Source organism: Bubalus bubalis, chromosome 5, assembly GCF_019923935.1.
Source record: "Bubalus bubalis isolate 160015118507 breed Murrah chromosome 5, NDDB_SH_1, whole genome shotgun sequence".
In the NCBI taxonomy this organism is placed as follows: domain Eukaryota; kingdom Metazoa; phylum Chordata; class Mammalia; order Artiodactyla; family Bovidae; genus Bubalus; species Bubalus bubalis.
The window spans coordinates 31380416-31394436 of record NC_059161.1 but is presented as its reverse complement, the minus strand read 5'-3'; the positions used below and the strand labels follow the sequence as shown (position 1 = coordinate 31394436).

The window sequence follows — 14021 nt, the reverse complement described above, 5'->3', positions numbered from 1 at the left end:
TGTGCAACCCCGCACACTTCCTGTCTTCCTCTCGAATGGCTCGGGGCCTGTGGCCCCCACACGTGCTCTGCATCTTGGCATGGGCGGGGCCAGCGGGGCGAGCCCGCTTACCTTCACGCAGTTTTCACATTCGAAGCGCTTGCCGCTGTCGTGGGACATCTGGTGGCGGATGAGGTTGGACTTCCAGTTGAAGGCCTTGGGACACTGGTCACACTTGTACTCTCGCTCCTCCGTGTGGACAACCATGTGCTGCTCCAAGCTGCACATGGGAGACCAGGATCACCAGGGGCCCGGAGGGTAGGGCCTCATCCCCGCCCCTCAGAGCCCCTGCCACCTCCTGCTCCAAGAGCAGAGAGAGGCCTGGCAGCCAGTCTGTCTGCCTCCTGCCTGGACAGGGCAACTGGGTGGACCAGCAGACATGGCCTTCCCATGTCAGATGGCGGGGGGAAGCCAGGGCATGGATGGAGTTCGGGCCCTCACCCAAGACCACCCCCAGGCATCCAGAGCCAGGCGGGGCCCCAGCTCACACTTCTGTATTTCAAGACAAACTTCCCCTTGATGCTAACCTTGGGCCTAACAAAAAATGGGTCTAGAAACTTCCAACATTGCCACGAGTCCCAGAGGAGCCCTGGAGTTGGGGTGCGGCCCAGGAAACCCAAGGCCACCACTCTGAGTGCCCAGAGCATGCCCCCCGGCCAAGTCAGACTGAAAAGCTGCCCACCATGCATACACCATGGGGGTGGCAGGAGTGAGCAAGGGGTCTCCAAGTGAGATGTGATGGGAAGGCAGGCACAGCTGCGGGGAGGGGAGAACTTGGATGAACAGGCTGCCTGGAGCCCCCCCACCCCACCTTGGGGGATGCCCTACTTCTCCTCCTGTCCCAGGTATGACCGTTAATCTTCATGAGCAAAGCAGCAATACATCACGGCCCGTTAATTACGGGGCCCAGCCATCCATTTAGATCAGAAACGCCTGGTTCTCCAGCACCCGGCAGATTGTATCTTTTCCCCTGTTGTTAATTGTGATTTATGTGTTTATGTAAAGAAAACACGGGTCCTCTTGAGCAGCGCTTACCGCCAAGGGCCTCGGTCGGAATTTGCCCAAACTCTTATTTTCTCAGTCATCCGTTCTGGGTGGAGGGTTTCCCGTCCCCAGGGGGCTGTGAGGGGATTGGCATTCAATTCCCCTCCATCCTACAGCCAGTTAGTGACCTGATGGGCTTTCACTCTGACTTTGCAGGGGCTGCCCCGGAGGAAATCCTCAGAGGCGGAGGACGGGCACAGGTTGTGAAGGTCTTCACCGGTCCCTGGAGCCCGGGGACTTTAGGGCCTGGTTCTCCCCCCTCGGGTCCCCAGCTCCCAGGTCCTGACTCCTGCCTTGCCTTGGGGCCTGGGAGGCTGCGTCTGGCCATCGCATGGCTGGCTGGACATCTGTGCCTACATCCATGAAGTCTCCTGGGACAGGTGGGGGCTTCCATGGGACACAGAGGCTGGTACCTGGGGTGGGGGGTGAAGGGACCCCTGGGTGGCCCCTTCCTGCCCACATCCACTGTCTGGGAAGGGGTCTGCATGTGTCCAGAGGGTCAGGCCACTCCAGAACCCCTTGGGCAGTGTCCCCCAGCCTGGCCCTGGACCTCACCCTGGAAATGGTGCTGGGGCTTGACCCTTGCATATCTGGGGGCCTGGCCTGCGTTCCTGACTTCCTTCAAGTCTTTCCCCACAGCTCAGCCCTGGTGACATGATGGGGGGGTTGCAGCAGTGGGTCCAGTGGGTGCCTTGAGGATCCTCTGTGGGCGGGGAAGCTCTGACCAGGGGCCAGGCCTTTAGGGTCAGGGTGTGAGCCGTGACCTCCAACTGCCAGCTCGTGGGCCTGCATTGTCCCCAAGAGCAGATGAGTGGGCCGGGTTCCTGCCCCAAGGGCATATCTCCATGTCCTATAGAGCCTTGGGTTTCTCAGCCTGGGCAGGCTGGAGGGCCCAAGGCTGACCTCTGCCCTTCTCAGGGCTCCCCCTGTGCTCCCAGGGCTAACTGACTCAGCTGTCCGTGATGCTCCTGGGGGGTGGGGGAGGCGGGCGGCGGGGGTGGGGCTGCACCTGTACTTGGTGGGGAACATCCGTTCGCAGTCCTTGCACTCGTGGGCCTGCCCGTCACCGCCGCCACCGCCCAGGCCCTCAGGCTTGAGCTCCTCGGCCAGACCCTCGTAGAGCGCGGCCCCCACTGAGCTGCACGTGTACTTCTTGTGGCGCCGCAGGTCCAGCTTGGACGGGAAGAGCTCGTCACACGCGTCGCAGCGGAACGTGGGCTCCTCTGCAGGGGAGAGAGGACCAGCGTGGGGAGGCGCCCAGGACCCACCCCAGGCCCATCCAGGCCCGGGGGCTGCAGGGGGTCCGGGGAGCCCGCGGGCCTGCCCCCAGGCTCCAGCATCCTTCCCGCTCACGTTCTGTGCTGAGAGAGGCTGCCCCGGGGACCCAGAGGGACCCTAGACTCCACCATAAGAAATTCTGAGGAGTGTTGGGCCCCGCGCCGGCCGGGAGCAGAGAAGGAAGTCAGGCTAAGTGCTTTGTGTATGAATTAGGAGGAGAGACGGCTGGGCTCTGGTGCATATCATAAACGATTGTCAAGGTCAAACAAATAAAAAGAAGGCGGCTACTATGAAGTTTACGAGGCAGCATCCTGCGGACCCTGCCAAGCCAGACAGCTTGGAGCTGTGAGTCCCGCGGAACGACCTCCGAGCCATTCTCCACCCGTGGCTGCCTGGACCCAGCTTCTCCCCAGAGCAGGGGCCCCTTCTTCCCTGCCGAGGACCACCCCGTGTCCCCCAGGTCTGGATAGTGAACCCACACAAATGAATCAAAAGGTGTTCTTGTGAGTGGCTGTGTGAACGTGTGTGCTCCTTGTGCATGGGTATGCAGCTGTGTGTGAACATGGGTGGATACTCCAGCATGTCTGCCGCCTTCTCGGGGCACTTTTGCACGGGTGTGCAGGCATTTTTTGTGCATTTGTGCTCATGTTTGTGCTGGTGTCATGTGTATTCCTGTGTATGTGTGCATGTATTTCTCTCTGTGGCTAGTACGAAAATTTGCATGTCTGTGTAGCTTCACACTTGTACGCCTGCCTTTGTGCATGTTTGTGTGTTCATGTTGTGTGCTTACTTGGCACATGTGAATGGATGTGTTTCTGTGCATGCATATGTGTTATGTGTGCACACATGCGTGCATGTTAAGTGTACACATTTGTGTGCATGACCACCCATGAGTTAGTGTGTTGGGTGTGCCTGTGTATTCGTGAGTGCATGCACATTTGTGGGTGAATACACACTTGTATGCACACGTTTGTGTCTCTGAATGTGTGTATGAGTTGTGATTGTATTTGTGCATGTTTTAGTGTGTTGGTGTGAATCTGTGTGGGCATGTGTGCATTTATGTGTGAGAGTGTGCATGTGCACATGATCAAGGACCTCTGGGACCCGCTGTGGGCAGAGCCTTGACCTTGGGCTGGATGCTAACTGGAAGGGCCTGACCCTGAGGGGTACAGAAGCCAGGGAGGTGGGGACATGGAGGGAGGCGGGGGACTGCCTCCTGCCCCCTCCTTGTGGCAGAAGGGCCACCGTCAATGTCCCAGATTGCTGAGGAGGGAAGGGTGGCTAGGCAACATGAGCCTGTGGCCAGGGTTTGGGGGAAAGAGGGGGGTGGGCTACAGGCAGGGAGGCCTCCTCAAGACTGGAAGCTTCCCTGGGCCTGAGGGCGGACGCACTGCTCCCACAGACCCCTGAGGGCAGGGTCTGGCCACACCTGGCACCCCCACCGGTGGGCGCCCAAGCTCCCATGCCCAAAGGAGACACTCCTGTGGGATCCAGCCCTGAGATGCCCCTGGCTGAGCCCCTGGGCCTTGGACAAAACCCTGGGACACACGGGGAGGCAGCTGTCACCTTCCCTGGGAGCCTGGAGGACGTGCATGTGTTGGGGGAGCCAGGCCCGGTGCTGACCAGGTGCAACCAAGTCCTGGTGTCCCAGCCCACTGGCCAACGTGAGGCGGCTGTCAGGAACGGTCTTGCTCGCGGGAAATCAAGAACAAGACAGGGAAGCAGCGCCTGCTTAGAGTCTGCGGAGTCTGGGGACAATGCCCAGTCCTGCTCTGTGTGCGGGGACCTGAGCTTAGCTAGGAGCTTGGAAGGCTGTGCCCCGACCCCTGGACCTGCCCCAGACACAGGCCGAGACATAGGATGGACTGCAGGAGGCCAGAGAGCCAGCAGGTCCTCACCAACCACGGAAGCCTGGGCAGAGGAGGCGGGGACAGCGGCTGCACAGCTGACCCTTGAGCCAGCATCCATGAACACAAGACCTGTAGGAGCCTGGTGTCCCTGCCACCGGGCAGCGCTGCCGGCCAGAAGGAAAGGGGCGCATAGTGGCTGTCTGGAGAGCTAAGTCAGAGAAGATTCTAAGATGAAGCCCATCAAGGCCCTGGGCTGGTCCTTGGTGCCACAGTGGCGCCCCAAACACGATCCCAGGAGGGGTCAGGTGGGCAAGAAAGACACACATGGCAGAATAGCCACTGGCAGGTCTGTGAGATGTTGCCTCAAAAACAGGAGGGAGGGGACTTCCCTGGTGGTCCAGCGGCCAAGATTCTGCGCTCCGAGTGCAGGGGGGCTGGGTTCAATTCCTGGTCAGGGAAGTAGATTCTACATACCACAACTAAAAATTCTATGTGCTGCAACTAAGACCCAGCACAGCCAAATAAATAAATAAATATTTAAAACAGCAACAACAAATAAAAATAAAGCAGAAGGGAGCCTGGATGCTGCTTCAGGTAAGTGTCCACTGTGAGCTTAGCACCTGCAGTGGGGCGCCTCCATGTGGCCGGCTTGGTGCCCGGGAACATTATTATGTTTCCTCCCCCCAGCCTCGCATCAGGCCGCAGGTTTTATCACTGGTACACAGAGGCCAGGGGAGGCCGCCTGGCTCGCCCGGAGCATCCGGAGGTGAAGTGGCAGAGCTGGTACCCACCCTTCTTTCTGCTGGGTGCCTGGGGGCAGGCGGCTGAGTCCCAGTTTCCCGCTGAGGGTATAAGAAAGGCACCCTGTGTGGCATGTGCATGGTGGCACGATGTCAGTGCCCCCCCCTCCACAATCCCCCACAGGGCTTCCCTGTCCTTAGAAACATGGGGTCCTTCCCACTGGAACCAAGAACACCATCTTAGAACACAACCGGATACACAGGCCCCACAAAACCACTGCTGTGGGTTTGCTCTGACTTCCTGGGCTGGAATGAGGCTGAAAGGGGCCCTCCCACCAGCATTACGAGGAAGTGAGAAATGTCAGTTCATATCTTACTCTTTCGTGCTAAGCGTGCTAAGTCACTTCAGTCATGTCCGACTCTTTGTGACCCATATGGACTGTAGCCTGCCAGGCTCCTCTGTCCATGGAGATTCTCCAGGCAAGAACACTGGAGTGAGTTGCGATGCCCTCCTCCAGGAGATCTTCCCAACCCAGGGATTGAACTTGTGTCTCTTGCATTGACGGGCAGGTTCTTTACCACTAACATCACTCTTTCTGGGCCCAAAACAGTCACTGAAGTTGAAATTTGAAAAGAAAAGAAGGGCCAATCCCACCTTTTCACAGCACTGACCAACTTATGTTTCAGCTTGGATCTGGAATTTGGATTTATAATGAAAATTCAGCCTGCATCTCACTTCAAAGGCATTGGAGGGTGTCCTGGAGGTGATGGAACCAGTGATGGAGGGTGCCCCCCTTCCAAGTCCCCGTCCCACCAGGGACCCAAGTTTGTTCCTGTCGAAGGACAGAGGCTGGAACAGGACACATCCAAGCCTTGCCCACTCATGCCATGGTGTGGACAGGTGCCCCTCATCTTCCACACAGGTAAAGTTGGCATCGAATACACACCTAGGGCAAGCTGGATGGGGCAAGAAAGATGCGCCTGGACTGGATGGTTTTCACTTTCCCAGCACAAGCAACTCCAATTAAAAGAAACACTAGAGTATGTCACACTCTGATTGTATTATGCTACATTGTGCTGTATTATGTTATATCTGTCTATCTCATGCTTTATACAAATACACTGCATCCTCTTGACCTTTTCTGGAGAGGGGGGAAAAGTTAGCAATTTTGAGCCTTTCTCAAAAGAAAGGCATATTTGAATGGAAATGATTTTCTTTATTTTCTCCCAAGAGCAAGAAGTTCTCTTGAAAGAGAAATCTTTCCCCTCTCTACTGAAAAGAGTAAAAACAAAATAAAAAGTTCCTGGAACTAATGAACCTGAAAGTGGCTTCCCTCTGCTCTGAGTCACTTGTAGGAAAATTGGAATTGAATTTCTTTACAAAGCTGCAGCTTTGGAAGAGTGCTGCCAGTCCCAGGTCCACAGGGTTGGGGCCGCTCCCCGCAGTGAACTGGCAGAGCAGGTCCCCCCGCCCTCCCTTCTTCCATGATACCTGGAGGTCATCCTGCCAGAGCCCCTGCCCCCAACAAGAGCAGACAGCATTGTGACTCAGAACTGAGCTCTCCTCGTCTAAACCCGGGGAGGGGGGCTGTGGGCCGGGGCAAATGCTCTGACTTCCGCCCAAATCCAACTAAACTGAGACCATGCTGGCCCGATGTCTTGTGTGTCGAGTCTGAGCCTTGCGTCTGTCTTAAGTTCCCTCGGCAACTTTTCGCGGCAAAGCAGGAATGTAACAGAAAAATAAATCAGTGCCTAATGGCTTCAGGGAACCCAGGGGGACACAATTATGTGGCATCTACATGCTAATCTACAGACTGGAGGCTCAAAAGCCCTCAAGAGCCCACTCCAAGTTCCTGCCGTGATAAGGGGCCCTGCATTCACTGGGACTGGGATAAAAGATTTTTTATGATAATTATCTTAGTGAGGAACATTTTTACATTTTCTTTCTGTGCGATTCAGAGTTAACTGAGGAGGGGTGGCTGTTGGGAGGTGAAGGAGTGATCCTGACAGCCAAGGGTATGAAAAGTCAAATATTTGACGTTGGACTATTATGTGTGGAAAGCAATTAGCCCACAGATGTTTGATAAATTAGGAAAATGCAGACCCAAGTTATTTAAGATCAGGCATTAGAAGAGGGCCAGGAATCAAGGTTTCTATAACCTTTCGGAAGAAAGACAGGTCATCATACAAACAAAACCCCACGGCCCAGCGTGGTCGAATTTATCTTTCTGAGTACATTATCTAAGACTCACAGGTCTTTTCAACAATTATTTTAAGAAAAATGAGACCATCCCCCTGATACCCAGAGCTTAGCCACCTACTTCCTTTTCTCGAATGGCTGATTAAAACCAAAGTCTAGAGGAGAGGGTGGGTCGACTCTATTTTATAGAATTGTCCTTCTCTAGAGAGAGCCTTTGGAAGAACTCACGGGCGCAAAGTGCTGCCCCACAAAGGTGGGCCACGCTTGAGGACTGAGAAGGTCACCCTGCTCCCGGGGGCTTCCTGCTAATTCCGACGCCTAGCTCCCTGGCCCAGTCAACCGTACTCCCAGGCCGTGACACTGGAGCAGTTCCTTAGAGAAACTTGCAGTTAGTGGCATTAATCATTAAGCCTTGGAGTATTTGTGTGTGTGTGGTGGGGGGACTGTGAGGGAAGAAGGACAGGAAGGGAAAAGCCAGCCTCCCCCTTTCTCTAGCAGGAATGGAATCATCAGCACCAGAGACGGTGAGAAGCAGAGGCTGCCTTCAGCTCGCTTGTGGGGTCTCACACAGAGAAGAGATGCCATCTATTCAGCCACAGCACGTAGGGAGTTAACTGACCAGCCTCGTTGCCAAGCAGCTTCCTCCAACTGACTTTTCCTCTGCCACTTTAAAATGGTTCCAGGATCCCAAGGTGAATGGGCACACTGCTTAACAATGTGGATGGAGGAATAGAAATCTGGATTTCAGAAATCTGAGCCTGTATGAGACTGGGGTTTTCTTGAGCATCATCAGAGTTGTGCCTGGGTGTGGATGAACAAGGAATGGAAGCGTATCTACTGGACACATACTGTGTGACCAGCCGAGAGGAAAGGACACTGGAGATGCTTCCTGCAGTCCTGTTGGAAGAGCTTGCTTAGAGGGGTCCTCTGAAGCCCAAATATTACCTCTCACCAAATAAACTTCCCTTAACCTTTCTCTCAGAGAAGGCAATGGCACCCCACTCCAACACTCTTGCCTGGAAAATCCCATGGACAGAGGAGCCTGGTGGGCTGCAGTCCATGGGGTCACTGAGGGTCGGACACAACTGAATGACTTCACTTTCACTTTTCACTTTCATGCATTGGAGAAGGAAATGGCAACCCACTCCAGTGTTCTTGCCTGGAGAATCCCAGGAATGGGGGAGCCTGGTGGGCTGCCGTCTATGGGGTCGCACAGAGTCGGACACGACTGAAGAGACAGCAGCAGCAGCAGCAGCAAGCTTTCTCTGGGAATTTTTGCTTTTAACTACAGGTGGTCATTGCTTTCAAACACATGGATGGCATCACTGCACTCTCTTAACTGAGACTGAGACTCTCCTCTGGCACAGAGCTCTAGGGGGTGAATGTTTCCAAGCTGTGAAATGGGTCTTTTTGTTTAAGCCTTGCAGGGAGTATACTGCTGCTGCTAATGATAATTATACAGTTTAAAAAGAGCCCCTAGGACTCTCCCACTACAGAGATGTCAGGCAGCATGTCGTGTTGTTTCAAGTCCTGTCTGAACTCAGGCTGTGGCCCCCGTAACACAAGGAAGGAGAAAGCAAAGTGCTCAGATTGAGAAGTTGTTGGGAGGAATAGGTTCTGCCCATCTGGGGCCTGGGGGCTGGACCATGGGCAGCAGCTGGGGAACCCCAAGTGATGGAGCACCAGGCCTCTGCTCCTGTGGGTGGGGGCTTACCATCCAGGCTGGGAGGCACCGCCCCCAGAGAGTAGGCACCTTCTTTCACATGGACCAGCAGCTCTTCTCCTGGCTCAATGTCCTTAATGACTTTATAATAAATCTAGGATGGAGAAACCAGAGAGAAAGGGTCAGCATTGTTGGCCTGGCTGCTTTAAAAGCCACATCGTGCACACCCAGCCCGCACGCCATTGACACTGCTCATTGGGGAGCCTGCCCCGCTGGGCCCTTGACCTGCCTTCTAATTGCTGCTAAGAGGTTCCCCTTCGGAACTTGGCAGGATACTCTCAGGAGGACTAGAGTCTATTTTTAGCTAGTTTGATCCAGATTTTGGATAAAGGGGGTGCAAGAGGAAATGGGTGAGGATTAGTCCCGAAGTTCCCGAGCAGGGCGGGTCCTAGCAGGAAATATCAGGTAGCGAGAGCGGCTCCTATCATCAGAAGTGGAGCCTGGTTTCTTTTGTCAATATGTATGTAAGACACTCTCTGCTGTCTGGGGCCGGGGTGGGGTCTTCACCCTTGAATGTGGGTTTGGATGTTTATGAAAGTGACCATGAAGACAGACAGCGGTCCCATGTGCCAGGTCGACAGGTGTGAGTCTCAGATGAGTGTGCACGTCTCCCACAGGGGGAGGTAGAGGGGAGCCCGCGCCAGCTACAAGCTCAGTGCCAGCAGCTGTGGGGGTCTGAGATCAGGGATAGCTCTGAAAACAGAGAGGGGTCAGGTGGGTCTCGGGGTAGAGTGTGTAGCATGAGGCAAGCTCTGAGGGACGAGCGTCCAGCGTCAATACTCTGAGCAGCCCTGTAGCTTGCCAAGGTGTCCCCTGAAAAAGCACCAGCTGCAAGGTAGGTGGTGGCCATGATCTGGAAAACTCCAGCTACTCAGGAGGGCAGCATGACCAGCGTCGTCTGGGATGAGGCCCAAGGACCAGGCTCCAACAGCCTGGGAGGCTCTGGGAGAGACTGAGGCCTTCCTTGCCTTTGCCAGCCCCTGCCCTCCCTGGAGCCCAGGGAACCAGCTCCTCTGGGTGGGGTGCCCACTCTCACAAGGGCAGGGCTGATGCCAGGAACCCTGAATCTTAAATCTGGAAATGTCAGACAGCAGGCTGCACTTCTGTTAGACCAGTCCACTGCCTCCCATGGCAGTGGGAGGCACTGCCATGCCACTCCCTCGACATCGCAGTCCAAGGCATGCAATGTCCGGTTTCTCTTCAGAGCACAGTAACCAAGGCACTTCCAGGAGCACTAAGGCTTGGTCACAGGACTGGCTGGGAGGCCAGGGAAGGATCTGAGGCCAGTCCATCTGCCTGGGGAGACCTGGGGTGTGGAGGCTTCTCCAGGCCATTCCTGCTCGAGGTTCTTCAGCAGCTTCTGGAGGTTGGACATTGGGCTGGGCACAGTTCAGGCACAGGGGGGCTGATCTGGGCACTGCCCGCTCACCTCCCCCCCATGGCCCGGGGAGACATCTGGAAGGCTGAGTTTGCCCCCTTTTGTGGGGCCCTTTTCCCTTCTCCCTAGTCCAAGTCCAGCTGTGGATGCCCTCACAGATCACCAGTTTCAACTAACTCCAGAATGACACCAATGTGCTCTCAAAAGGACAACAGAGCCACATGGTGTCCCCAAATTCCCCACTGAACATGTGGATAGTGGAATGTAACCCGTAGAAGTACACATGTACAGACATCTTAACAATACATACTTGCTAGTAATTTCATTTGGCAACTATTCCCTGGCACGTCGCTAAAATAAGATTTTTAAAATGGAGATTAAGCTTCCCAGGTGGCACAGTGGTAAAGAATCTTTTTGCCAGTGCAGAAGACACAGGAGATGTGGGTTCAATCTCTGGGTCGGGAAGATCCCCTGGAGTAGGAAGTGGCACCCCACTCCAGTATTCTTGCTTGGGGAAATCCCATGGACAGTGGAGCCTGGTGGACTCCAGTCCCTGGGGCCACAAAGCATCGGACATGACTGAGCACAGCACAGAAACTGTACCATATTACCTTCTGTAGTTAAATCCATTGCTATTAAACTCCCAGTTTTGTATTGTTTTATCTAAAATATTACACAGTGCTCACAGACTTAGAGAAAGAACTTATGGTGTTCAGGGGTGAAGGAGGGGGGAAAGGGATAGTTAGGGAACTTGGGATGGACATGCACACACTGCTAACTTTAAAATGGATAACCAGCAAGGTCCTATTGTACATACAGCACATGGAACTCTGCTCAACTGTCACCTGGCAGCCTGGCTGGGAGGGGAGTTTGGGGGAGAATGGATACATGTGTATGTATGGCTGAATCCCTTCACTGTCCACCTGAAACTATCACAGCGTTGTTAATTGGCTACACTCCAATACAAAATATAAAGTTTAAAAGAAATTACACAGTGGCTGAAATAATTGTTTGCTTTTAAAGTCAGACTCCAGCCACTGTATTTTAGAATCAGACCCGAAGTGCATCTCATGCTGAAACAAAGCCGGGATGAGCCCCTGACCCATCCCACCTCCGGGAGTCACGGCTTAATTAATACACAGGCGTAATCGCACTCTCATCCCAGCGATGAGCCAGCGCATCCAGCAAGTGCAGGCTTAATGCGCCCGCCGGCCGCTCTGTTCCTGCGTGCAGGCTGGCGCCGGCCGACGGTCGGTGGCTTCCCGAGGGTCTCCGTTAGAGGGCAATGTGGACCCGCCCGTAGCATCCTCCCCGGCTAGGCCTGCGCCCCGTGAGGGCCGGGAACATGAGAGGCCGACGGCGCGCTCTGACCTGTGTCCCCAGATGCTGGACTTCTGCTCCCGCCGGGCTTTCGGGGCTGACGCGGCTCACCGCCCCGCCTCCGCCTCCGGCTCTGCGTCCCCCTCCGACCCCTTTTGAGGGCCACCCACCCTTCCAGGACCCCTAATCCCCCCTCCCCAGTGGGCCACCAGGTCTCCCGGGGGACCCCACCCGCCTTCTAGGATCGCTGGACTCCCTCCCCTCCCTGCCCCGAACCCCTCCAAGGGTCCGGGACCTGCAGACATCCCCCTCCCACCTCCGAACAGGGAGTCTACTCCGGTCTCATCCGCAACGCCTTTCGCCTCCTGCCCGCCCTCCAGGACTTCCAGATCTTCTGAGACGCCCTCTCGCTCCCCTCTCTCACCCCACTGTGCACCCCCACCCCGTCCCAGCTCCGGGAGCTGCGGACTCAGTCCTCGGACCCCGTTGGAGGGAACCGACCCTTCCCAGCCGGTGGGGTCTAGCGCCCCGGCAAGGAAAGCAGTTTCGTGTGCGGCGGGCGCCCCCTACCCAGTCCCGCTCCTCGGGACAGACGGTGGCCCCGGCGCCTGGAGGGGGCGCGAGCGCCGGACACGCAGCGGGCGAGCAGTCGGCCCGGGCCGCCGGGACTAGAGCGGCTAGATTGAGTTAATAGCTATTAGAGTTGATCGCAGAGCCTGCGGCCGGACTGGCGGCAGCGGGTGTCCCTGACCTGCCTCCACCTGGAGGAAGGGGCGCAGCTGCGAACGGGGAAAGCGCACGAACTTTTCAAAACTCAGCCGGTCCGCCTTGCCTTGGCTAAGGGCACCGGGCTCCGCGGATCCGCCCTGGAACACACAAAGGCGGCAGGCACTTTTACGACCTGTTCCCAGCAGCACAAAGGCCTTATCTTCCTGGTCTGCGGGGTCGGATGACTTCCTGGGACTAAGGCCGGGCTTAGGTGGGACTGAGTCTCCTGACTGCTAGGGCACAAGCTGTGCAGTTACTGTGCCGCCGGCTCCTTCCCTTCTCCTCCGGTAATAAATTATTACTCTGTGTGTATGCTTAGTTGTGTCCGACTCCTTTTCCACCCCATGGACTGTAGCCCGCCAGGCTCCTCTATCTGTGGGATTTTCCAGGCAAGAATACTGGAGTGGGTTACCATTTCCTCCTCTAGGGGATCTTCTTGACCCAGGGATCAACCTCACGTCTCCCGCATCCCCTGCATTGGCAGGCAGATTCTTTACCACTGAGCCACCTGGAAACCAAATTATTATTGCAGTCCCTTAAACATTCCTGAAGTTGGTTTATCCCCAGCCTTTCATTGTGTGCCCCTTGGTGGGACATATTCAGACCCCAGGGTTAACTGGGCTTCAAGGATGGGCTGAGTCTTAAGGATTTTCACAAGAGGGAAACAGAAGCCTATACCCCCAGGAAGAAAGAACCCTGGTCTCTGATACTCTCCTTCCCAGGCTCAGAGCAGACCTGCCTTTGTTCACAGGTTGGCATCTGGGTACCCAGGCTTGTCTCTGAACAGTGGCGTCCCCAGCACCGTGTAACTGTCTCGGTCCTTGGATTGTGTGGCAAGGCGGAATTTTCTGTCTGGTTTCAGAGTCTGAGAGCGGAGGAAACCACAGCAACAGCTGACTTTACTAGCGCCAATAAATGTCTGCTCTAAACGGCTTTAAAAAATAACAATGCCAAACAGAACTGATCCTGAGTTAAGACCTTGTTCAGCATCTCAGATCTCTTTGCAACGGCGAGACCTGATTGAACATGGGCGGCCGACACCAACAAGGGGGCCTTGGGATTCTAACTGTGTTTAGCCTGACCCTTTTACAATCTCTGGACACAAAGAGACGGCCCCTTGTAGGTGAACGGAGCTGGGACAAATACATGGCCACGTTCTCAACAAAAGACAGAGAAATTGACGGAGAAAAACTGGATTCAGTATGGGCCACGTTCATAAGAAAATGAACATCATTTTCTTTTCTTCCAACAACATTCTTTAAGACAAAGAAATATTTCAAGTCGATAATGGCAGACAGTTTGGGTGTATTTTCTCCTTAGTGTTCCTTAAGTTTGTTTTTAATACCAAGTCAGTTTTGCAAGAACAGATACTATTTTCAAACACAAAGACTTTAAGTTCCACAATTTTCATTCCACCTTAATCTTAGAATTTTAAAATTTAAGTAGGTGAAAAACTCCATCTGACCTACACTGGGTAGAAAGGACTAGATTGCAGACCACCAGCCAGTATGTTGAATACAGGCCACAGCTCTCCCCTTCCAGGAGCAAATGAAAATCATGAAAGTGATAAGCGAACTGCCCTTTGTTTCCACCCCCACTCCACTCCCCACCCCCGATCAGTTTGAGAAACTTTAAAGGCGTATTTGAGTAATATAGGTGCTTATCTTAAAAAAAAAATTAA

At 54.7% G+C, this 14021-nt stretch overlaps 1 protein-coding gene across 4 annotated transcripts in view; it reads right to left on the bottom strand.

Moving 5' to 3' along the window:
- Nucleotides 1-14021, bottom strand: part of PRDM16 (PR/SET domain 16) — a 338507-nt gene that overhangs the window by 33335 nt on the left and 291151 nt on the right. For all 4 annotated transcript variants that reach the window (XM_045165710.1, XM_045165711.1, XM_045165713.1 and 1 more), the window contains 3 exons: nucleotides 8866-8968; nucleotides 2093-2306; nucleotides 112-259 (listed from right to left, as the gene is read on the bottom strand). In XM_045165710.1, coding sequence (XP_045021645.1) covers nucleotides 112-259; nucleotides 2093-2306; nucleotides 8866-8968 — 465 coding nt within the window. The remainder of the gene's footprint in view (nucleotides 1-111; nucleotides 260-2092; nucleotides 2307-8865; nucleotides 8969-14021) is intronic.